Here is a 24,510-nt window from a genome sequence, read left to right on the forward strand (position 1 = left end):
AAAGTATTGTGTTTATACAGCTTAATTAAAAATGTAATGTATAATTAATAATACAGAATTACAAAAATACAGTTAGTCATCTATTATAGTTGAACTTACAGTCATGTTAGGTTTTCTAGATATACTAAGATAAATTTCAAATAGATAGTAATCTTCAAACACTTCAAAGACTTACAGAATATGGCATTTAAAATGTTTTAATAACTTAGACTTTTTTTTTATTTATTCATTATGTATATAGTGTTCTGCCTGCATGTTTGTCTGTGGGCCAGAAGAGGGCACCAGATCTCATTACAGATGGCTGTGAGTCACCATGTGGTTGCTGGGAATTGAATTTAGGACCTCTGGAAGAGCAGTCAGTGCTCTTAACCTCTGAGCCATCTCTCCAGCCCTAACTTAGACTTTTCATGACAGTGAGACACATCAGCTCCTGGCAGCACCAATGTATGCCAGAAAAGATGATGGGCATCAAAGAAACTCCCTATGGAGTCTGTCCTCTTTGTGGCAATAGCTAGCCATAGGGGCAAAGAAACGCCCTTGCCTCAATTGCTGAGAGTTACTGTCCAAACTGGACCAGCAGGAAGCAAGAAAGGCCACTGCCAAACTTTGCCAAGACAAAGTAGGGCAGACGACAGTTCTTCAAAATCCTCTGCTTCACAGGAAAGTCTGTGAGCTATGCTAGGTCTGTGGGCCAGAGTTGGATGCCCCAGGGCTACAGAGGAACCCTGGGTGACTGTCCAGGCAGCCAACTGTTTCTGTCATTTCTCATATTTTTTGGAAGTTGCTTGCCTACACTTTCTGCTTACTCAGGTAATATTATTTTCTTCTCAGGTCTTTGATGGAGTTGAAGACTAGACAATTATAGTTACAGTTTTTCTTAGTTATGCCAAAAGGTAAATTTGATATAAAACTTTAAACTCACTAAGATAGGATAGATAATTAAATATTTTTTTCTAGTTCTGTCAAATACAAATAGACTAGATATTGTACCTGTAATTCTTACTTGATAACTGTTTTGTTAAATCTAATTTTACTATGTCAGAGTTAAAATCTTCCTTTTTGATTAGGCAGAAAGGGGGAAATGCTGTAGAATAACCCTTCTGTACACTGCGAATATGTATTACTCTAATTGGTTGATAATAAAGCTAATTTGGCCTACAGCAAGGAAGACTATGACTAGGCAGGAAAGCAGAGAGGAAGAAGGGAGGAGTCAGGGAGAGATGAGCCAGCTGTTAGGGAAGCAAGATGCTAGAGGACAAGCAAAGTTATGAGCCATGTGGCAAAATAGAGATTAACAGAAATGGGTAAAATCTGATTAGTAGTAAGCCTGAGCTATAGGCTGAGTGTTTTATGATTAATATAAGCATTTGTGTGATTATCTGGGACTAGGTGGTTGGAAGAGGAATGCTCTACCTCCATTTACATGTGTGTGAGTGCGCAGGTGAGCATGCCTGTGTGAGTACAGAGGCCACGGCGGTAAGTGTATCTTCTTCACTCTTTACCTATTCCTCTGAGGTAACCACAAGAGATCTCTCCACCTATGCCCACTGGGGAGCTTGGGTTAGAGATGTTTGTGGGGTGCTGGGCATGTTTTGTGGGTGCTGGAATCTGAACCCCCCCCCCCAGTCTGATTACACAGCAAGGGAGTATAAGTGTGGAGCCCTTGCTCTAGGCACTCCTCTTGTTTTTTGAGACAGGATCTCTCACCAGCTGGCCAGCAATGGGGTTACAGACCTGCACGGCTGTGCCTGGCTTTTAGATGGGCACTGGGGATCAGAACTCAGTTCTTCACGCTTGCATGGGAGACTTTTCCCACTGATCTATCTTCCCAGTCCTCATTTTACTGAAGTCTTTAAGGAACCAGACTTTTGTGTCTGTAGATTCTTTTTGAACAGCATTATTTTCTCTTGGTTTTTCAAGACAGGGTTTCTCTGTGTAGCCCTGGTTGTCCTGAAACTTGCTCTGCAGACCAGGCTGGCCTTGAATACACAGGGATGGGACGGCCTCTGCCTCCCAAGTGCTGGGATTAAAGGAGTGTGCCACCACTGCCCAGCTTTTTTTTTTTTCTTTTTAAAAACAAGTTATTTTCATTATTTTTGGTGAGGTGTGGAAAATGTGTGTGCACATGAGTGTGAATGCCTTCTGCGGCCAGCGGCATCAGCCCCTCTGGGAGCTGGTGTCACCTGGTGTGGTTCTGAGAACAGAATTCAGATCCTTTTCAAAAGGAACACACACTCTTAACCACTGAGCCCTGCCCGCTTTCCTTGCTTCTGTTTGGACACTGGGCCCACTCTACATTGCAGGCTGGCCTCGCTGGTCAGCAATCCTCCTGCCTCAGACTCCAACGACATGGCTGCTCTCTCCTCTCTATGATGACCTTAACCTGCTGGCTCCTCCCAAATTTCATGAAGAGGTGCCTCAGTTAACTCACTTCTGGTTTTTTGTTTGTTTAACTCAGTTTTTCTAGATGGGGTCTTTCTGTGTAGCCCTGGCTGCCCTAGGACTCAACTAAAACCAGGCTGTCCTCAAACTCAGACATCCACCTGCCTGCCTCTGCCTCCTGAGTGCTAGGATTACAGGTGTGCACTTCACCGCCTGGCTGATTTTCATGTTTTAATGTGTACTGTGATTCAGTAGTAGAACAACTGCCTAGTATCCATACAGAGGCCCTGAATCCACCCCAGCACAGCACATAAACAAAACAAGGTCTCCAAGTCCCAAAGAGATAGTAATTCTTTTCTCCTTTTTTTTTTCTTCAAGACAGGGTTTCACTGTTGCTTTGGAGCCTGTCCTGGAACTAGCTCTTGTAGACCAGGCTGACCTCAAACTCACAGAGATCCACCTGCCTCTGCCTCCTGAGTGTTGGGATTAAAGGCGTGCGCCACCACTGCCTGACTTCTTTTTTCCTTTTTTATTATTATTTTTTTAAAATATTTATTTATTTATTACGTATACAATATTCTGTCTGTGTGTATGCCTGCAGGCCAGAAGAGGGCACCAGACCTTATTACAGATGGTTGTGAGCCATCATGTGGTTGCTGGGAATTGAACTCAGGACCTTTGGAAGAGCAGGCAATGCTCTTAACCTCTGAGCCATCTCTCCAGCCCCCTCTTTTTTCCTTTTTTAAAAACATAAATCTACTCAACAAAAATCAATAAAAAATAAAAAACCCAGATAGAAAAAAAATCTGTATTTATCTCAAAATACAACCTCTAATGAGAAACCCAGTGCACAATGAGAAAACAGACAAAACACCTGCCAAAATAACGCCTTTCTATCCATTGTAAGGCCAGAGAGATGACAAAATGTAAGAATACATACTGCTTTATCATAGGGACTGAAGTCTGGTGCCCAACACCCATATCTGGTGGCTCACAACTGCCACTAACTCCAGTTCCAAGAGTTCTGACACCCTCTTCTGGCCTTTAAAGTACTGTGTGTGTGTGCGCGCGCGCGTGCGCGCGCGTCTATTTTCAGATTTCCTCTTTCCACAAGCTTGGGTGGTTTGACAGGGCACACTGATCCATCCTACCTCTGATCTGTCTCCTTTTGGATCTCTTTATTGAGATCATCCACTTTCTGCTGCAGCTTTTTCCTTCTCTGCTCAGGCGGAAGGTTGCTGAAGTCTTCTGGTGTGGCACCCTGCAGACACAAACAACAGTGAGAAGCCAGAAAGCCTTGAGGTGCTCCTGGGCAGGAGGCGGCAAACCGAGCCTGCAGACCTGCAGAGGCTTCCCACAACCAACTATGCTTTCCCGCCACACCAGCTGAGCCGTGAAAATCAAATACATGCAAAACTCAGAAGTCCCGCCAACCACTGCCTGTCATCTACGAGGGCCAGAGCACTGCAGCAAAGGCCAGGAGTAACCACACTCCGGGGAGGAGAGATGGAGGCAGCCCAGAAACATTTGCATCTTCTGACTATTCCCACCCGTTCCTGAAGAGTAGGAAGCTGGCACTTCTGTAATATAGTCCAGTTGTTGTGAACATTGTGTCTGAACATCTGCTCCTTCCTTAGCTGAAGTATTCCTTCCCATCTCTCCTCTCAAGGCTGAGGCAGAGTTCCCAGCCTGTCACTTTCCTTTAAGGATGTGAGCAGGTGGGGCATTGGTGGCGTGCGCCTTTAATCCCAGCCCTTGGGAGGCAGAGACAGGAGGATCTCTGGGAGTTCAAGTCCAGCCTGGTTTACAGAGCGAGTTCCAGGATAGGCTCCAAAGCTACAGAAAAACCCTGTCTCAAGAAAACCAAAACAAACAAAACAAACCCATGCCATCCCCTTCTGATGTTTCTGGTCCGTCAAAATTACTTCCCAGTGAACAAAACCAACCTCCTCTACTTTTATGGTCAGGAGTGTTTTACCACCCCCTTTCCTGCAAAGCTGAACCTGGGGGCCTATGCACACTACCCAAGCATTTTGCCCCAGGTTACAGTCTCAAATTCGCAGTGACATGGTTTTCCAGGTACTGGCATTACAGGTGTAAACCACCACATCTGGCTCCTGGTCTCCTGCCCCAATTTAAAAGACTTTATTTTAAAATTGTGCGCTCGCACATATGGACATGTGGGATGGGTGCCAGCAGAGTCCAGAAGAGGGCATCAGATTTCCCTGGAACAAGGTACAGGTAGGTGGTTGTGAGCCACACGATGTGGGCGTTGGGAACTTGGGTCCTTCGAAAGAGCAATGCATTCTCCTAACTGCCGAGCCATCTCTCCAGACCCTCACCCTACCCCCACACACTTCTAGTTTTTAGCACTGGCTTGGTCTGGTACTTGCTAAGCAGACCAGCTTGGCCTTCGAGTTGAAGCAGTCCTTCAGGCTCGGCCTCCTGAGCGCCAGGACTGCAGACGGGAGCCGCCACACCTGGCTGGGCTCTGAAAATCCCACTGCACTCTTGCCTTTGTCCCTGTGCCTTCAGTAGGAGACACCAGGAGCTGGTCTCCTTCCAAAGACTGTCTCCTTGCTGGAGAGCTGTGGCTTCACTGTAGTGCCAAGAGCTTTTCCTCAAGTGAGGCAGTTTTCATAAAGAATGAGACGCATTCAACAGGCCCAGCGAAAGCCAGGAGAGATTTTACAAGAGAGATTTTACTTGAAAACCTCAATTCTTTTCAAACAAGGGCGAGATTGACTTGGGGGCGAGAAGAAAGGGGGCCCAGGGAATGTGATTCCGGAATCCTCTGGGGTTTGCCAAATGGCTCACTTGGGGACAAAAGCTTGTAGGCCGATTATGAGGAAGATGGACGGGCTGGGAAGAACACGAGTCAGCAAATATTTGCCTCTTGGGCCAAATGGAGATCAGAGTCCCATCCTGAGTGTGCGTGCTAGTCGAGGGGGGAGAGAGGGCGGGTGACATTCCTGTCTCCAAGCCAAGCAAGCGGGTCCCTCAGTATGAAGGAGGCTGAGGCGGTTTCCTTCTCTGGTGTGTGCTATTTGAAAATCCCCGTGTCTATCTTTCTGGTCCCTCTGTTCAGGTGTTGAGCTGGGAGGGAAACCTGTCTTCACAATTTTTATTTACTATACAACCTGTGGGAGTCAGCTCCATCTTTCAACCATGTGTGTCTCTGGAATGGAACTCAGGCCATGGGGGCTTAGCGGGGCTTAGCACCAAGCAGCACCCCTGGCCCCAGCCATCTTGGCACCCTGATACTTGTTTTCTAGATTGAGAATGCACACATACACACAAACACCCCCTCCCCCCAGGGGTTCTTATCTTCCCCTTGTTTGGACAGAGTATGTGTCTCCATTGCATGTTCTATCTCCCGATGGGGCACTGGTCTTGCGGACATGCATGCTGGGCATGGGGTTTTTACATCAGCTCTGGAAATTTAGACTCAAGCTCTCCTGTTAGGCTTACACACACTTTCGCCTTTAGATCTATCTTCCCAGCTGAGATTTCTGAAGGTGTTTGTTTGCTTGTTTTTAAAATCTGGGATGTAACAAAATTCAATACAAATCACTGGCCTGTGGAAGCAAGGCAATCTGTCAGTGGCCAGAGGGCCCTCTAGCCCTGTTTGTGGTGATGGGAAGGGTGTGGCTGCAGTGTCTGGGACAGAAGCGGCAGAGACTGCCTGAGTTTGAACGTGGCTGGCTCAGCAATGACCTGGATCTTTTGAGTGTATGTAGAACAGGTGTGAGGCTTGGATGGCATCTAAATGGCAGAGACACCTGTAAGGAACACTCTGGGCTGGTGGCCTGTGACTAGCCACAGCAGAGACAGCACTGGTTACTACTGACAGCCGACAGAATAGCCTAGCTGATCTACACGTTATCTCCAACTGATAAAGCAATGAGTGACCAGCCAGGTCCCGTCAACAGCTACCCTCGCTATTCAAATACCACTGTTATTTGAAAACAAGTCACTGGAAAAGACTCAAACCTTGGTTGCTACGGCGATTCAAGTCAGTAGCTTCTCATATAAACTTAGGATCGGTAGAAAGGGCGTCTCACCCAATTAGGCTTTTGAAGTTTACATTTTCTCAAAGCTATGGCGTGTGACTCATTTTGTGGAGATGGGGCTCTTGTTTCTAGCTCTGAGTCAGCAAGAGTGTCTCTGACGTGACTGGAATATCCCAGTTTGCAGAATGGTGGAACCAGCCATGGAAGGAGTGGTCACACACACCCAGGTTAAATGGCTCTGCATTTAGCCTTGCTTCATCTCAGGATGGCACCTACATTGCTCCTGGGCATAAGTCCTGGGTGAAACAGGTTCTTAAGATATTTGCTTTTACGGAAAACCCATTTACTACCCAACACTTCACGGCCGTGTGTGTTTGTGGATGTGCGTAAACTAAGGTGTCACCCAAGCAGGAAGTCGGATGTCTTCCCTCTCTCTACCTTACAGCCTTGGGACTGGCTTTTCGGTGAGGCTGGCTGTCCAGTGAACCTCTGGAGCTCACCTCTCTCTACCCCTCAGTGCTGGGATAACCTGGCTTTTGAGATGGTGCCACTGAAGGGGAACCTCCCTGGGAATCTAAACTCGAGTCTGTATGCTTGTAAGGGCAAGCGCTCTTACCCACCGAGCTTCGCTCTAGCTCCCGGTGTTTAGCTTTTTCATTGACTTCAAAGAACGATACGGAAGCAACAGCTTACTCCTGAGCTAGTGAAGGGTGTGTATTCCGAAAGGATCCATGTTCCCAGCCCTCATTTATTCTCAAAGCATAGTGGGTTATGTTGGTTAGGAGTTTTCTTTAATAAATGGAACAATTACTCAGGCTGTTCACTAGGGCTACACCGTGAAGGAAAAGCAAGACACAGACATTAGGCAGACAGCTCAAGCAAGGGTGGACAAAGGGCTTCCCTTTGTCCATCAGAGGACCTGTGGCCTCTGGATTCACCTTTACTCAAGGCATCCAGAGACCTACACAGGTCCTCAGGAGGTCTCAGTTCCTGTGGTTTTTCCTTCCAAAAATCTGAGTAGTCACTAAAGGCGTGATACACACCCAAGTGTCTCCTTCAGGCTCCTAATTTTTTGTTTTGTTTTGTTTTTTTTTGAGTGTTTTGTGCTTTTTTTTGTTAGTTTGGTTGGTTGTTCCGTTTTGTTTTTAAGACAGGGTTTCTTCTTGTAGCCCTAGCTGGCCTGGAACTCATTATGTAGACCAGGCTGGCCCCGAACTCACAGAGAACCTCCTGCCTCTGTCTCCCAAGTGTCTCCTTTAGTGGTTCCCAGGAAGAAGTACCTTCCATCTATTTAAATCGACCCAGTAGGAACAGTCCCCAATTTCTGACATTTACATTCTGATGAATATCAACAGTAGATTAATACTTGGCATAGTCATAAGGCCCCCACAGCAAGGAGAACCAAATCATGTTAAGTATTAATTTTCTTAGTGAATAAGACAGTCACGCATCCAGAGGTCAAATAAACACCAACAAAAGCGCCCGAAGGAAAGTCAAATGTGAGCAGTTAATATTGGAGGCAGGGTGCCCAGGGCATAGCATCTATAACACACACCAAACCCCGATTAGACTAGGGACATGCACGGGGGACTTTATGCTTACCAGCTTGAGAGAAAGCTTCACGGAAAAATTGAAGAGGTAACAAACGGGAAGAGAGAAGGAGAGAGAGAGAGAAAAAAAAACACAGGTCAGAAGAGGGGGGCACTTGGCCAGTCCCACAGGACTCGCAACATCAGCTCACCTGCCAACTTGTGAAAATGGCCAGGGCAGATCTGTGCAAAAGTTTACAGGAGGGGTTGGTCATACAGAAACGTCTTAGGTGGCTTGGGAGCCAGAGCCACGACAAGGTGTGAGTAGAGAGCCCTCCTGACCCTGCACTGCTGCCCCCACTGGCCACCCGTGAGAACCAGCTTGCTGGGGAGGGTGACCTGAGGTGGTGCTGGGAACAGAACCCAGGGCCCTAACTCTGCCAGGCACAGCGGTGACACACAAGGACCCTGAAAGGAAAAGAACCGCACGGCACTTTGTTCACCGAATCTCCCCCAGGACATCTAGGCAGATCCTTTTAAAAATTTTAGTTTTGAGACAGGATTACCCGACGGTCAGCAGTGGCTGGGAGGGACTCACATTTTCAGGAAGGCTTCTCCTCTGCTCCCGAGTGCCGGGGTCACCGGCACGCTCCCCTACACACCCTCTCACATGGGTGCTTTGTAATTTTTTAATAGTATTTTTCTTTTTATTTTGTCAGGTGTGGTGATGCACGTCTTTAATCCCAGCACTTGGGAGGCAGAGGCAGGTGGATGTCTGTGAGTTCCAGACCAGCCTGGTCTACAAAACAAGTTCCAGGACAGACAGGACAGTTACACAGGGAAACCCTGTCTTGAAAAACCAAAACCAAACAAACAAAAAACATAGCGAGCATGGCGTCTGCAGAGGCCAAAAGAGGGCAATGAAACAGAAACAAGATTCTGTAAGACCCACTAGGGAGAGTTCAGCACAGGACATGGACTTGGTCTCTAGCAATGCAGAGGGCCCTAGTAACTGATAGCAGGGTACAGACATACCCAGAGGACAAAATGTCAAAGAAACCACACTTGGATTTTTATGCTGCGTAGAGAGGGGTTAAAACTTCTCAGCCAACGTTTGTACTTTTCCATTCTTAAGGTTATTCACAGTTGATACTTCTAGCCAGGTTTGGTGGCTCACACTCGGGAAGCAGAGGCCTGGTCTACACAGTTGAGTTCCAGGCCAGCCTAAATTACACAAATCCTGCCCCAAAACAAACAAACAAATAAATAAATAAGGTCAACACTTCTTTGTATATAGGCGATCGCCTTTTAAAGACACAGTTCCCACACGGAAGGAAGAGACTGCCAGGACAGCTTTTCAAAAGTCTTCACAGGCAATGGCCATGAATTGTTGAGCCTCCTGGAGCTCCCGCACAGATTGTCCCTCACAAGCTGAGCTCGCCTTCAGACAGACCACACTCAAGGTGTAGAGCAGGAGACGGCCCCCATGAAGCACGCTAGCGCACACTAATATTTCCTCACGCAGTCTTATTGCGAATTCCAAAAACCTGACTCACTATTTACTCTCTATAGGGCTCCCTTTCGTGAGGAGATTATAACCAAAATCTCCTAGAGCCAAATTTGTGAAGCAATAAGGTTACCAGTTCAAAATAAGAACAAGTGATTAGGGGCTGGAGAGATGGCTCAGTGGTTAAGAGAACGGGCTGCACTTTCAGAGGTCTTGAGTTCAATTCCCAGCACCCACATGGTGGCCCACAACCATCTCATAACTGTCATGAGATCCAATGCCCTCTTTCTGGTGTGCAGATGTACATGCAGACAAGAACATACACACATAAAATAAATAATCTTTTTTTTTAAAAAAAGAACAAATGATTAAAACTGGGCATCTGCTCCAATAGAAACAGGAAATACTAAATCTTGCACTTGGCTTTTGGAAACACCAAAACCCTCAAATTCTGAAGTGGGCGGTGACAGACCACCTGCCGGAGGTGCCACCGCCATGTGTGGAAACACGAGTAAGCATTTTCAGGTTATAGGCCATAAGCCAGTCAATTAGGTCACTTCTGATTAGAAAGCAAGTCTTCTCGTAGAATAAAGGCAAAGGCCTCATGGAGTGTGTGACCAGACACCATCAGCTTCAGGCGACAGTTAGGGGCCTTGGGAGAAGCAAGCATCAATAACACAGAGCCAGCTCGTCCGTGTGTCATTGGATGGTCACAGCTACTAACCTCAAGCGCAAAGAAAGGGGACGGTAAGTGCCTAAGCACATACGCCTTGGTGAAACCTACTGGGACCCTCTCTGCTCGTGCCTCCTTGAGTTTTTGTTCTCCAAGCTCAAGGCACGACTCCCTAGGAACCCGCTGGTTGCACACTCCGATGTGGATCCCAGCAAGGTCAGATCGTCATGCCATAAACTGTCTCTTTGCAGTGACTACATTCTGCAGCTGGGTTTTATGGGTAAATCTCTGCCATAAATTCATACCCAGGGACACCACGGACATTTCAGGTGGCAGTTGCAGGCTTTTTAAAGATTTTACCAGAATGAAGACAAAAAAGGGACAGTCTGACAGTGAGCCCACTCAGTGGATGTCACTGGGGCACTGGATGTCCATCAGGGAGCCTGGGTTTCTCTATGCCAGTTGGGGGATAAAATAGCTTTTGGAGTTATACCCTAAGACCCCCTCCTTGCCCCGGGGTGCAGTTGTCTCAGTTTGGAATTTTGTTCAGTGGGATGGAAGTGTCCCAGCTGCACCTGTGTCCCCAGTCTTGGCGCTGTCCAAGGGGTTAGTGGCTTGGCTGTGACTGCATTCTTGCAGCACAGGCAGACTTACAACATAGGCCCTAGCCTCGAAGGCATGCGTGGGCTTCCCTAGAGTCCTCTTCATGAGCTCTCTGTGATAACACAAAGACTGAGTCTGCCAACAGTCAGCAAGAAAACAAGGAAGATTAAAGAAAGGAACCGCACATTCATAACGTGACACACAACAACGGATTTCTAGAACGTCTTGCTCTACTTTGGTGGCATTTCCTAAGGTTAACGTTAAAATACAGGAGGGATCATCTAGACAATTGCTTTTCGTAGGCGAAAGGAAATCTCTGTTTAAGACAATAGGATTAGCCTTTGTATAGTCAAGCTCAGGACATGTTTTCATCTACCTATCCATCTACCATTCGTCCCTCTATCCATCTATCTACCTGGGCACATATCTATCAATCTATCACCTATATATCTCTATATCTCAATCAATCAGTCTATCATCAAACATCTATCTATCTATCTATCTATCTATCTATCTATCTATCTATCTATCTATCTATCTATCTATCATCCATTCATCTCTATCTCCCCCATTCCTCTTTGGTTTTCCTCTCATACAGCTCACACTGGCCTCAAACTCTTGACCCTCCAGTTTCTACCTCCTAGGGGCAGGGATCACATGTGTGTGCATCCACACCCAGCTCTGAGGATCTTCTCTCTACTTTAATCTTTTTTTTTAATCATGTAAAGATGGAATACTAAGGTCTGTCAGTGCAGACTCTCTGTAAATACCCCCAGAAAATAGCTTACAACAAAAAATCCAAAATATTTAATCTTATTTAATTATTCAGAAGTAAACCAAGCTATGCTAAGAAATATGTGCACATTGAGTCAGGTGTGGTGGCGTTGTCTCAGAAAAAAATAAAAAGAAATGGTTTCACACAATTTCCACACTCTGGTAATTAAACCAGATACTTAGAATTCAACTCTGAAGGCTGTGCAATGTGAAATGAAAATAAAAGACACACTACGGAGTACAGGACAGATGGTTCAATGGTTAGAAGCACTCACTGCTCTTGGGCAGGATCTGGGTTCGATTCCCAGCACCCACACGGTGACTCACAGCCATAGCTAACTCTAGTTCCAGGGTATCCATGCCCTCTTCTGAACTCTGAAGGTGCTAGGCACACAAGTGGTGCACAGACATGCACACAAGCAAAACACACAGACAAAAAATAAAATGAAAACACCTGATCAAAACAAAACAAGATACACCACGGTTACAGTTATTCTTCCGGAATCCTCCCTTGAGCGCCTCTGCTCAGGAGTTCTCAAGTTCCAGCGCAAGAGAAAGCAAAATGGAAGCAAGGACTCCATTCCACTCATCATGGGCTCAGCGCCTCCCACACGGACGCTGCTGAATAACCTGGTCTAATTCCCCAGACTTTGGTTTGTGATGTTTTCAAAGGCTTAATGTCCCCCCTTTCCTTCCTCCCTTCCCGCCCTCTCCCGTAAGAAGAAGCATCACGCCCTCTCCCGTAAGAAGAAGCATCAGCTCCGACCCTAAGGGCTCGTCACAAGTGATGGAGGCACAACTATTCTCCATGCCCCTCAGTGTCGAAGCTTCTAGCAGGCCGCTTGTCACTGGGAGAAGGCATTTACCATCCAGAAACATTTCCATTAAAAGGAATTTGCTAGGCATAGATTTGAGAAGTAAGAAATAAAATTCATTTTGCTGATTTTTTTTTTAAATCTTCCTTTAAATCAGACTTAAACCATCTTTTCTTGTACTAACTGAATGCAGGCATTCTCTGCCTACACACTCAGTGGACACCCTGAACACAGACACAGAGACCATGGATGACCGGTAGACCGTGTGATGCAGCATCATGGACCAGAGGTGCAAACGAATGGTGGCTGTGGGAACACCTGACACATTTCCCCGTGAGTGCCTGACAGACAGATGCAGATGTTCATAAACACGAGTGACTATGTGGTAACACGATGGAACTGACTCTGAGCCCGGCTCACCCTGTTACATCTGTGGACATTCTCTGATGAAGAGTGGAGTTCTAAAAGCCCGCAAAAATCAAGCCAAGAAGCTGCTGATTGCTCAGCCAGTCCCAACAACAGAGCTCAGCACGATCCATCGCCCACTTCTGAAGCTACGCTGCCTGCTGACAGTGGCTCTCCTGACAGTTTTAGGAAATTAAATTTAATTTAAAAAGGATTACATTTATTTATGCAGTGCGTATGTGCACATTCGAGTACTAAGACGTGAACGTGGAGGTCAGAGGACAACTTGTAGGAGCTGGTTCTCTCCTTCCACCATGGAGGTTGTTAGGCTGAACCACTGCACCAGCCCAAACTTCCGAGCTTTAACTTGATATACTAAGTTGCTTAAAGCAAAATAATTCTCTCAAATGCATCCTTCCTTCCTTCAACCTTGATGTTTGGACCCTACTATTTTTTTTTATTTACTCATCTATTTTATTTATTTATTGTGTGCACGTGGAGGGCAGTGGGCAGCTTTGGGGACTGGGTTCTACCCTTTCACCGCTTCTGTCCTAGGGACTGAACTCAGGCTGTCAGGGCTCAGCTCCAAGCACTTTCAGTTGCTGAGCCATATCACTCGCCCATTATTATTTTATTTTTGAGAGAGGATCCCACATAGCCTAGACTGGCCTCAAACTCGCTCCACAGCCAAGGATGTTGAACTTCTGATCTCAGCAGCGCTCACCACCGTATCATGTTTTATGGTGTGCCAGGGTTGCATGCTAGGCAAGCACTCTACAGCAGAGCCGTATCCCCAGCAGATTTCTGTTCTTCTGAAATGGGATCCCATTATGAAGCCCAGGCTGGTCTTAGTTTAGTGGCAATCATGCTTCAGCCTCTGGAGTGCTGAGCATAGCCATGGACCGGGAGGCTGAGCCTATGAAATGAAGTCTTTTAGCACAGGAATTTACCAGCAGATGGACTTGAGACAAATGCTGATGAATCATTGGATTAGCTCAGGTTAGGAATCTCTTCCTATGCCAGTGGATGTTGGAGCAGGAAACACAACACTTTCCATTCATGAGGAACACCGGGCCTGTCTTTGCCAGATCATGCTGCTTACCAGGCCAAGGTCTGGTACCCAACTTCAGCTCTAGGGGTAACTTAGCTTCTGAGCATCACATAGAAACAAGTGTCACAAATTGGGAGTGGCTGCTCACGCCTTTAATCCCAGCAGAGGAGGCAGATGTCACATAAAAACAAGTGTCACAAATTGGGAGTGATTGCTCATGCCTATAATCCTAGCAGAGGCAGGCAGATGCCTGTGAGTTCAAGGCTGGCCTGGTCTACAGAGTGAGTTTCAGGATAGCTAGGGCTATGTAGTGTAGAGACACCCTATCTTGAAAGAAAGAAAAAGAGAGAAACAGAGATAGAGAAAGAGGTGGGGGGAGAAAGAGAGAGAGAGAAGGAAAAATAAGTGTGTCACTTCTCAGCTGCCTGGTGACCCCAGGAGTAAGGCAGCCTGCCACATCTGCAGGGAAACTTCACAGGTGGACCAAACAACAGAACTGCGGGGTGGGGGGGTGGGGTGGGGGAGCTCTGACCACCAGGCTTCAGGACTTTTGTTTGTTTGGGGCAGGGTCTCACTTTTCATCCCAGGTTAGACTGGAATGAGACATGTATCCCAAGCTAGCATTAAATCTAGCATTTTCCTGCCCTTAGCCTTCCATGTGCTGGGATTACAGGTGTGAGCCTCCACACCCTGCCCAGACACTTACGGTACAGACAGCTGGACAAGGCTCAAGAGACCTATCCTTTAGTTTCACTTGGGAGAGCTCAGCTGCTATCTACCTGGGATGACTGTCCCGATTCCTGTAGGGTTTTAGGTGAGATTTACTCACACAATCTAGTCCTGCAAACTGGGTGGCTTGTTATTTGTTTGTTTGTTTGTTTTGAACATAATCTCATATAGGCCAGGATAGCTTGGAACCTGCTAAGTACCCAAGGATGGCTTTGAACTTCTGATCCTCGGAGGACAGGTGTGCAACATCACACCTGATTTCAAACCTGAGTCTTAACATCAAGTGTGTTCTAAGAATTTGCTCACAGACTCTCAGACCATGTGAGCAGACTTTCTGGCTCCATGGCTTCTCTTCGAATACTTTGCTGCAAAGAGAGCTCAGAACAGAATGGGGGCGGCTTTGGTAAATGTCACTGCTGTTGTGCCTGTCCCTTTGCAAAGAGATGCAGGTTTAGTGACTCTTGAAAGAATGTTCAGGGCCACAAATGCTTCAGACTTTATGGGGAGATCTATGTAAATAGAATGAGATCCAAATTTAAATTTGAAACTCACATGTTTTATATAGTCTTTTTGGTCTTGGTTTCGGTGTTTTGAGACAGGGTTTCTCTGTGTAACAGTCCTGGCTGTCCTGGAAATCACTCTGAAGACCAAGCTGGCCTCAAACTCAGAGATCCACCTGCCTCTGCCTCCCAAGGGCTGCGATTAAAGGTGTGCACTCCCTCTGCCTGGCTTTCTGTGTGTTTTTTGAACATATAATTTGAACATGCTTCTGGTATCTGTGTTTCAGAGATGGAGCCCATGTCTCAGGGAAACATCTACCTCTGGCCACGCCCACAGCCTGGTGCTGTGTTATGGCCATAACACCTCACACGAGGTCAGGTGTGGAATTTTCCTCTCACGGTGTCATGATGGCGTTCAAAACACTTTGGATGTTTGAGTTTGGATTTGGACTGCTCGACTTGTGCAGAGTTCAGCCCTATCGGGTTGAGAGATACTTTATCACCATCCCTGAACTTCACAAAGGGAACCAGTGTGCCTGGCTGCCTTCCTCTTGGCCACGAGGCTTCCTTAGGACAGCGGAGACTGCGCTGCACTGTCTGGAATTAGTCAGCATGTATTTTCTGACTGTCCAGTCATTTCCACTTCCTCATCGTCTCCACTGTCAGTTTCAGAGACCTGATCAAAGTTGGTGAGATCAAGGAGGAAACGAATGGCTTGAAGGGGAAGTATGGGGCGCTTCCAGCATGGACTAGAGCACAAAATCTCAGGCCTGCTGACCTTCTTGTCCTCCCACCCCTCCGCTCTGCTTTGTTCCTTCCTTTCTTTCTGCCATTCTTTTGCTCTGTGGCTCTCTGGGAGCCTAGGCTCAAGCTTTCTCTCTCTCTAAATGTTATAGGAAAACACACTGGGGCCATTCACAAACAAAGTAACTTATGCAGAATGAGACGTGCAACACAGTGCGAGAGACGCAGACTCCAGAGCGGAACTTACCCCACGCTTTAGGCTCCGGAAGCAGTGGATTTTGGGTTTGGAGGTCATGAACTCGTTGAAGCGGTGGGAGAGGGGTTCCTTTTGCTGCTTGGGAGACTGGGGGCCGTTGGGAACAGCAGAGGGTGAGGCAGAGGCAGGGGGAGGAGGGGGAGGCTGATGGGGGGATGTTAAAAGGGACACAAGCTACACGTGAGAGATGAGCGGTGACAGAAAAAAAAATCAGAAACGAGAAGACAAAACAGAAATAAGCATCAAATCATATTCAAGATCCAAAGCAAGTAAAACACAAACCATTAATATCGATGCCACAGTACAAAAGAAATCATGGAGGATGTGTTCCACGAAGAGGGGGTGAGAAGGAGAGGCTCAGTGAGTACGCGACAGGACAGCAGAACCTCGTGACCCAAAGCTCATGCAGACGGCCACATGCAAGCTAAGGCTCTCGTTAGTCATTCCAAAACCAGTTTAAGCCAGAGGGGTAAAACATTTCTGCACCTAAACTAACACAGCTCGGTGAGGGGGCGGGGAAAGGGTCTGAATTACTGAGGTTTTGAAAAACAGCCACGGGACAGTCCTGTCCTGGGAAACTCAGACACAGTCTGACCTAAGGTTAATGCCCGTTTTAGGTCTCCGGGTTAGCGCTGTCATGCACCTACATACCACGCTACGGAAAGAAAATGGGAAAATGTTCATGGAGACAGAGGTTAACATGGATTCAAAACCGAGCCCAGGCTGGCAAGCTTGATTAGATGGGGCACCCCCCTTGCTCCAGGCAGAGGTGCCCCACATCTGGGAGGAGAAGGGGTGGGTGAAGGGCTATGAGGTCAGTGATGTTAGTGTGGCTGACCCGTCCAGGTCACAGCGCATCTGAAATAGGACAGAGGCCATGGCAAAGACACCACCACCAGAAAGAGATCGTTTGCATCGTGGAATGAACGTAGCACGCTAACTGCTCTCTCTCGCTTTCTGGAAGGAGAGAGCTTAGCTTGATTAAGACCAAAAGATAAACTCCGAGCCTCTGCTCCTGGTTGCCTCAGCCCGCTCAGGGTCTGAACAGCCAGTACCTTGTTTTTCTTGATGAATGGCCACAGCTTGCCTCTGGACTTGCCGCCAAACTTGAGCTCTGGCTTGCCTTCTTTTGAGCTGGAGAGGCTGTTTTCTGACACCGTGCGTTTCATCGGCTGGGTGTAGTCTTCGAATTCAATGTCTCCAGGAGGCTCGAACCCTGACTTGTAGGCTTCTACAACCAGCTGGGAGTCCTGCAATCATATGCGTGGACAACCAATCAACACCAGAGCTCAGAGGACAATCCAAGAAAACCCTGCTGATACTGGGTTTTCCCCCTCTCAGCAGTGTGTCCCTTACAAGATAAACTCATAAATCTGTGCCCCCAGGCGAGAGCCAAAGGCGCTTTCCACATCGCCATCAACCTCCCATGATGCTCTGCCTTTAAACAGAGTGATTAAAGGAAGCTTGACCGAGACTTGTAAAAATTTTTTTTTTTTTTTGAGAGATCTAAAACCAATGACAAAAACATTTCCAGCTCAAGGTAAGGGAGCTTGCCTGTAGGACGTAGCTGGAGGCAGGGAGGATGCTGTTCACTTTGGAGCATGGATAATTGTTTCTCATAAACTTGGCTGAGGTCTGGGAAGGAGGCTGAAAGCTAACACATCTCCAGTGGGAGGCAAGGAAAGTTATAATCACAACTCTACACACAAAAACAGAGCCACAAAAGCATCGTGGCCGAGGACGCTCCTGCAAACAGCTGCCATTTCAAACATTCTGAGGCAGCTGCACACACCAGACTGACAGAACTCTCTACAGAGGTAATAAAAGAGTGGAAAGGGGGGAACTGAGCGGGGACTTTAAACAAAGCACTGTTTGGCCCAGGGGACTTTCAGCAACATCTGAAAGTGATATTGACCTGCTGGGGAATACTATTTTCAGGTATGTGACTTTTGTCTACGCTGCATTTGTTTAACTCTGTGAAGCTGTGATTCTTTGCCTGTCTAAAACACCTAACGGTCTAAGAAAGAGCTGAACAGCCAATAGTGAGGCAGAGGCAAGGAGAGGCGGGGCTGGCAGGCAGAGAGGATAAATAGGAGGAGAAAGAAGGAATGAGGCGTAAGAGAACAAAGAAAGGAAGACATCAGGGGTCAGCCACCCAGCCAGTCATGGAGTAAGAAATAAAGAAAGATATACAGAAATAAAGACAAAAGCCCAGAGGGAAAAGGTAGATGAGTTAATTTAAGAACAGTTGGCTAGCTGGGCGGTGGTGGAGCACACCTTTAATCTCAGCACGTGAGAAGCAGAGGCAGGTGGATCTCTGTGAGTTCGAGGCCAGCCTGGTCTACAACGCGAGTGTCAGGACAGGCTCCAAAGCTACAGAGAAACCCTGTCTCAAAAAACGAAACAGTTGGCTAGAAACAAACGAAGCTAAGACTGGACACTCATAAGTAAGAATAAGCCTTCATGTGCAATTTATTTGGGAGCTGGGTAGCAGGATTCCCCCCCAAAACAAAAGTAAAACATCATAAAGCACTAACTGTCCCAGTGAGGGGATGCTACCAGCAAACAATGCACACTCAGCAAGCAGCTGGGCTGCTAGTGCCCTAACGAGCTTTGTCTCTTTCCAGAAATCCATTTAATTCAGTGACAACCCTGAGTGTTTTGCACAAAAGGACCGGGGAACTAAAACCAAACACTGAGGGCTCATAAAAGGGCTTTCAGGCGCAAAAGTATAGTGACCACATTCAGCCACCCCACCCGTGGCAGCTCCTTGCCCCAGGGTCAATGTTGGAGGGACAAGGAGAGAGGTGATGGAACCCTGAGAAGCCTAGTGACTACACTTACATTTTTCTGGTCGATAGACTCAGCCGCCTTCACTATCCCATCCAGGCATTTCCCGATGATGGGTATCACCTGCCGATCCACCTCCGCATACGTCTTCATGGACTCTCCGATGCGCATGATCCGCCTTTCTTCCATCTCTTGGATTTTCTGCAGAAATTGGAGCGTGTCTAAAATGGTCTACTAATCGGGGAAGTTGTTTGGGGGTAATGTTGTGACTCGCAAATACTGAGGGGAACAGACTGGAGTCCGAATGACCGGGTTTAGTGTACCATCATAGACCTGTGCTCAGTGAAAGGCTAGGATGCATAGTCAGCCCTTCGAACAACCGCATTGCAATTGCAGCAGGACTCCTGTGATGTGTAACATCGATTTTAATTGGCAGGACCCACAATCACTGAATATGGGTGTGTCTGTTTATGAAGAATTTTCTTAAATAGTTTGATGTGAGATGACACCCCCACCCCACTGTGGGTATAACTATAATTCATTGTGCTTGGAGTTCTAGACTGGAAAGAAAATCAGATCCTTAAGATACCTTAGCAGGCCTAGGTTCTTGCCTCCAAGCTCGATAACCCAAATTCAAACCCTGGAACTTGCTAGCAAGGAGAAAACAGAATGTTCTCTGGCCACTGCATGCACTGTGGTACAAGCACCTAACCCACCAGAACCACAGAGCAAGCAAATAAAGTGTAAAACAATTTTTTTATATATAAGGAGAGGGGACCAGAGAGATGGTTCAGAGGTTAAGAGCACTGGTTGCTCTTTCAGAGGACCTGAGTTTGATTCCCAGCACCCAATGGGGACTCACAACCCTCTGTAACCCAAGTCCCAGGGGACTCAAAGCTCTCTTCTGGCTCCCACAGGAACTGCACATGTGGTGTGCATACACGCATGTAGACAAAACATTTACATGTTGGGGGCTGCAGACCCCTGCTCCCTTGACTTTCTTTGCCTGCCTCAGACCCTTTGCCTGCTGGAGTGAACTGAGCAAAACACCTATGCCTGCAGCTGCACTGAGCACGAGACCCTGATGGCAGGGGAGTGGGTTCTGATGAGGCCTGCAGCTGAAAGATCCCAAGAGCTGGGGCGTGGCTATCAGTTAAGAATCCCTATATAACCTTCCCTGGAGCACAATAAGCTTGGCACGCTTGTATCAAGGATGACCCGTGTCTCTGTCTGTCTGTCTGTCTGTCTGTCTGTCTGTCTGTCTGTCTGTGCGTCTTTAAGTCTCCAGCTTAGTTCCCAGCTCGCGAACCATCCAGTAGTGCAGGCACTGCACTTACACATATAAAATAAAAATATAGGAAATTCAAGTGAGCTGAGCACTAACATGCATCATCCCTCGCTTCCCATGTGACCGGCCTCCTCCCGCTGTCATGATGTCCCTGCCACCATGCTCTGTAAGCTCAGCTATGAGCCGATAAACCCTTCCATCCTGAATCTGGCCTTGTGCGAATTTACCCCAGTGACAATGACAGTGACTATAGACCCCACCACAGGGGCTTTATGACATTATTGACCGTTTTGTTGTTTTGAGGCAGGGTTTCGTGCAGCCTAGGCTGGCTTTGCCTTCTGACCTCTTGCCTCTACTTCCCAAGTGCTAGGGTTTCATTAGAGTGCATACTCCACACCCAGCATTATTATAAACAGCCTCAGCAACTCACGACCCCCCATGCTCTTTTACAAAAACATTTTGGTAACCATCTCAATGCAACCCAGGCTGAGCTAGAACCAGCGCTCTGTCCTCTGAGGCTCATTGGTGGCACGGGGAAATGAGAACCAATCAGACCCAACTAGGGGAGTTGCTTCAATCAGTTGCCTTGGCTTTTCCACATTTGAAACTCAAATCATAAACAGTTCCCCAAGTGGGGAGCCAGGCATGGTGTAAACACAACTGTAACCCTAGGATTCTAGAGGCTAAGGCAGGAGGATTACTAGTTTAAGGCCAGCCTGAGCTACATAGCAAGACTCTGTCTCAAAAACCAGGCAAAATTCTCCAAACAGGAATATAGGTCTGTCTGTCTGTATGTATGTATGTATGTATGCATGTATGCATGTATTTTTACTGCCTGTCATGTTGGGGAAGGAAGGTCAGGCATAGGCGTGACAAACCAGGGTTCTATAGAGAGCTGCATCTATCATGCATATCTTTCATATCATTTTTGACCACTTAAGGCAGCCAAAGAAATGATCCAGGTGTTTGGGGAGATAGCTCAGTTGGTAATGTGTTTGCCACACAATCAAGGACCTGAGTCTAACCTCCTCTAATCATGTAAAACTGCCAGGGTTGGGTGGGGTGGTGTACAATAGTGAGACCATCGCTGTAGAGACAGACAAATGGGTCTCTAGAGTGGGCTGCTGGCCAGCCCAGCCACACAGGAAGTTCCAGATCAGCAGAGAGAATCTGCTTCCAAAAGCTAAGGTGGCTGGGTATGGTGGTGCACGCCTTTAATCCCAGCACTCAGGAGACAGGCAGGTGGATCTCTGAGTTCAAGACCAGCCTGGTCTATAGAGTGAGTTCCAGGGCAGCCAGAGGTCCATAGTGAGACTCTGTCTCAAATAAATAAATAAATAAATAAAAAATAAATAATGTGTGCACACACAGAGAGAGTCTTAAAAAAAGAGAACAATTCAAAGGAAACAATGCTTGTTTGTTCGAATCGCACAGCTCTGACTGCCGCTTTATCTCCTAAAGCTAAGCTGGTATTTCTTTCTTTCTTTTTTTTTTAAAAGAATTTATTTATTTATTATGTATACAATATTCTGTCAGTGTGTATGCCCGCAGGCCAGAAGAGGGCACCAGACCTCATTACAGATGGTTGTGAGCCACCATGTGGTTGCTGGGAATTGAACTCAGGACCTTTGGAAGAGCAGGCTTAACCTGCTTAACCGCTGAGCCATCTCTCCAGCCCCAAGCTGGTATTTCTTGCAGCCAAGTGTCCTTTAAAAAGGAAGCCGTCTTCTAAGAGGCATGGTCGTAAGATAGCAACCCCTGCAAAAAACGCAGGCACAGTGAAGACCCAGGACGTCTACACAGGCACCCGATGAACCCCAAGTTAGCAATATGCTTCATTCTTATTGCTGGCCATCGCTTGATCTATATGCCATGGGAAAGAGCTCAGTGGGGGCTGGGGGGTGGTTCACTAGGTAAGGGGCTTGCTGCACAAGCATGAGGACCCGAGTTCGATCCCCAGAACCCATATAAAAAGCTGAGTGTGATGGAGTGAACCTGTAAGCCCTGTGCTGGGGAAATAAAACCAGGAAACTCCATGGGCTTGCTGGCCAGCCAGCATATTCTAATGCATTTGCTGGAGAGATGGCTCAGAGGTTAAGAGCACTGGCTGTTCTTCCAGAGGTCCTGAGTTCAACTCCCAGCAACCACATGGTGGCTCTCAACCATCTGTAGTGAGATCAGATACCCTCTTCTGGTGTGCAGGTGTGCCTGCAGATAGAGCACTCATATACACAAAATAAGTAAGTAAATCTTTAAAAAAAAACTTATTTATTAATTTTATGTGTATGTCTGTATGAGTTTATATATACCATGTGTGTGCAGATGTTCACAGAGGTGCCTATGGAGGCCAAAAGAGGATGGCAGACCACCTGGAACTGGAGTTGCAGGCAATGTGGGTTCTGGGAACCAAACTTCAATCTCGTACAAGAGCAGCAAGCGTTTTTAACTATAGAGCCATCTCTGCAGCCTGTCACTGAGAGACCCAGTCTCACATAAAAGGGTGGGAGAGTGGAGAGGTGGTTCAGCACTTAAGAGCACTGTCTGCTCTTGCAGAGGACCTAGGTTCGATTCCCAGCACCCACATGTCCACTCACAATCATCTGGAACTCCAGTCCGAGGGGACCCAAGGCCCTCTTCTGATCTCCAGGGGCACTAGGCATTCATGTGACACACAGATACCCAAGTGTACCTCTGGCCTCCACACACACATACATGTGCACCCACTCCCAGTAAATGACTAAGTGGACATTTGGGAAGCTAGGTGTGGTGTGCACACCTGAGGCCAGGACTCAGGAGGCTCAGGCAGGTGACTGTCAGCCTAGGTAAGCAGTGACCTCCAGGCCAGCCTGAGCTGCAGAGACACAGTGACCTCCAGGCCAGCCTGAGCTGCAGAGTGAGGCCCTGTCACGTGAGAAGCAACTGTGGAGAGCTTACCTGGAAGATGTTGGGAATGTGGGTGTGGTAGTATTCCCACTGCTCCTGGTTGAATCTCTGCAGGATAGAGGAGTAATCGGCTTTGCTGTCCTCTGCCATTTGGTGACGTAATTGAGCTTGCTGCCGCGCCTTGGGGCAAAAACAAGAACATCCGATTTACACAGAATAAACAAAAGCCTACAATGGCACACCAGGGCCCAGGCCACTTCACACAGTTCACAGTAGCAAGTGCATTGGAAAATGACTTCTTAGGCTAGGCATGGTGGCACACATCTTTAATCCCAGCACTTGGGAGGGAGGCAGAGGCAGGAGGATCTCTGTGAGTTCGAGGCCAGCCTGGTCTACAGGAGCTAGTTCCAGGACAGGCACCAAAGCTACAGAGAAACACTGTCTCGAAAAACAAAAACAAAACAAAAACCCTCCACATGAGCTCTGTCTGCATTGCATCTTTCTCTTTCAGGCTGCTTTTGTTTTTTAAATTACAACATTGGTTCCCTTAGTGGCTGCAGCTGAGGACATATCCTGTCAGTACCCCAAAGACAGTCCAGTACAGATGCCTCCTGATTTTTAACATTTATTCATTTTGTAGATGAGTGTGTGTGTGTATCATGTATATATATGTACATATGGCATGGCACACATGTGGAGGTCAGAGAACTTGTGGGAGTTGGTTCTCTCCTTTTACCAGAGTCAGTTTTGGGGTATCAGACGCACAGCCCAGCTCACCTCTCCAGCCCCCTCAGGTGAGTTTTCATTCTCAGAGTTTCTCCCTGGCTTCTGACAGGATAGCCTTAGCCTGAGTCCCAGCTCCTCCACACATTTCGCTCCTGTTGGCGAGGCCAAGGGGACGGTACCCGGTGTCTTCCTTTATTTCCTTCCCTGCTCATGGACAAGCATCACCCAGTATTTCCAGGTGTTTTCTTATTACCTGGGGCTCTGTGATTCTGTAAGGTACGGACTCCTCTCAGCTAGCCAGGCTGCGTTTTAGCCACCACATTCTCCCCCTCCGCTGGCAGCCTGGCAGCTCATGTCCTGGCCATATGCTCTTCCTTCCGTTCTGACAGTCCCCCACCAAGTGCACTAACCGAGTCCCTGTGACATTCATCCCTAGCTACCTCCAAAAATCCGCCCCCTCATAGCAGACAGCAGTGATCTGTGAAAACAGCTGCGCCCCTGCCTACCTTCCATCTGCCAAGACTTCCAACACCTCAGTTACCACTACTGTGCACATTTTAAAGGGGGTTCCCATGTAGACTAAAACTTCTAAAATAACTCTGCTTCATTCAGAGACCTTCCTTGGAAAGTCTCAGAGTGGAGAGGAGGGAGAGGAAAGGAGTGGAGGGGAGGGAAAGGGGTGGGAGGGAAAGGGAGGAGAGGCGAGGGGAGGGAATCCCACTCCACACAGAACATAAATGTCAGATAAAATAGTTGCCTGTTTATTTCAGAGAAATGGTCTTAAAACAGATGGAATATCTTTTGGCAGAATATGTATGTGTGAATGTCCGAACACGTATACA

General features: G+C 47.3%; 1 protein-coding gene across 15 annotated transcripts in view; it reads right to left on the reverse strand.

The window, feature by feature from the left end:
• Positions 1–24,510, reverse strand: part of Fnbp1 (formin binding protein 1) — a 123,459-nt gene that overhangs the window by 12,115 nt on the left and 86,834 nt on the right. For 5 of the 15 annotated variants that reach the window (XM_050154872.1, XM_050154867.1, XM_050154864.1 and 2 more), the window contains 6 exons: positions 22,994–23,122; positions 18,826–18,972; positions 17,037–17,231; positions 15,973–16,155; positions 7,998–8,012; positions 3,534–3,643 (listed from right to left, as the gene is read on the reverse strand). In XM_050154872.1, coding sequence (XP_050010829.1) covers positions 3,534–3,643; positions 7,998–8,012; positions 15,973–16,155; positions 17,037–17,231; positions 18,826–18,972; positions 22,994–23,122 — 779 coding nt within the window. The remainder of the gene's footprint in view (positions 1–3,533; positions 3,644–7,997; positions 8,013–15,972; positions 16,156–17,036; positions 17,232–18,825; positions 18,973–22,993; positions 23,123–24,510) is intronic. The other 10 variants (XM_050154870.1, XM_050154871.1, XM_050154873.1 and 7 more) reach the window with 5 other exon arrangements.

The sequence above is a fragment of the Alexandromys fortis genome, unplaced genomic scaffold (genome assembly GCF_014885135.2).
Source record: "Alexandromys fortis isolate MF-2015 unplaced genomic scaffold, M_Fortis_MF-2015_v1.1 scaffold_72, whole genome shotgun sequence".
In the NCBI taxonomy this organism is placed as follows: domain Eukaryota; kingdom Metazoa; phylum Chordata; class Mammalia; order Rodentia; family Cricetidae; genus Alexandromys; species Alexandromys fortis.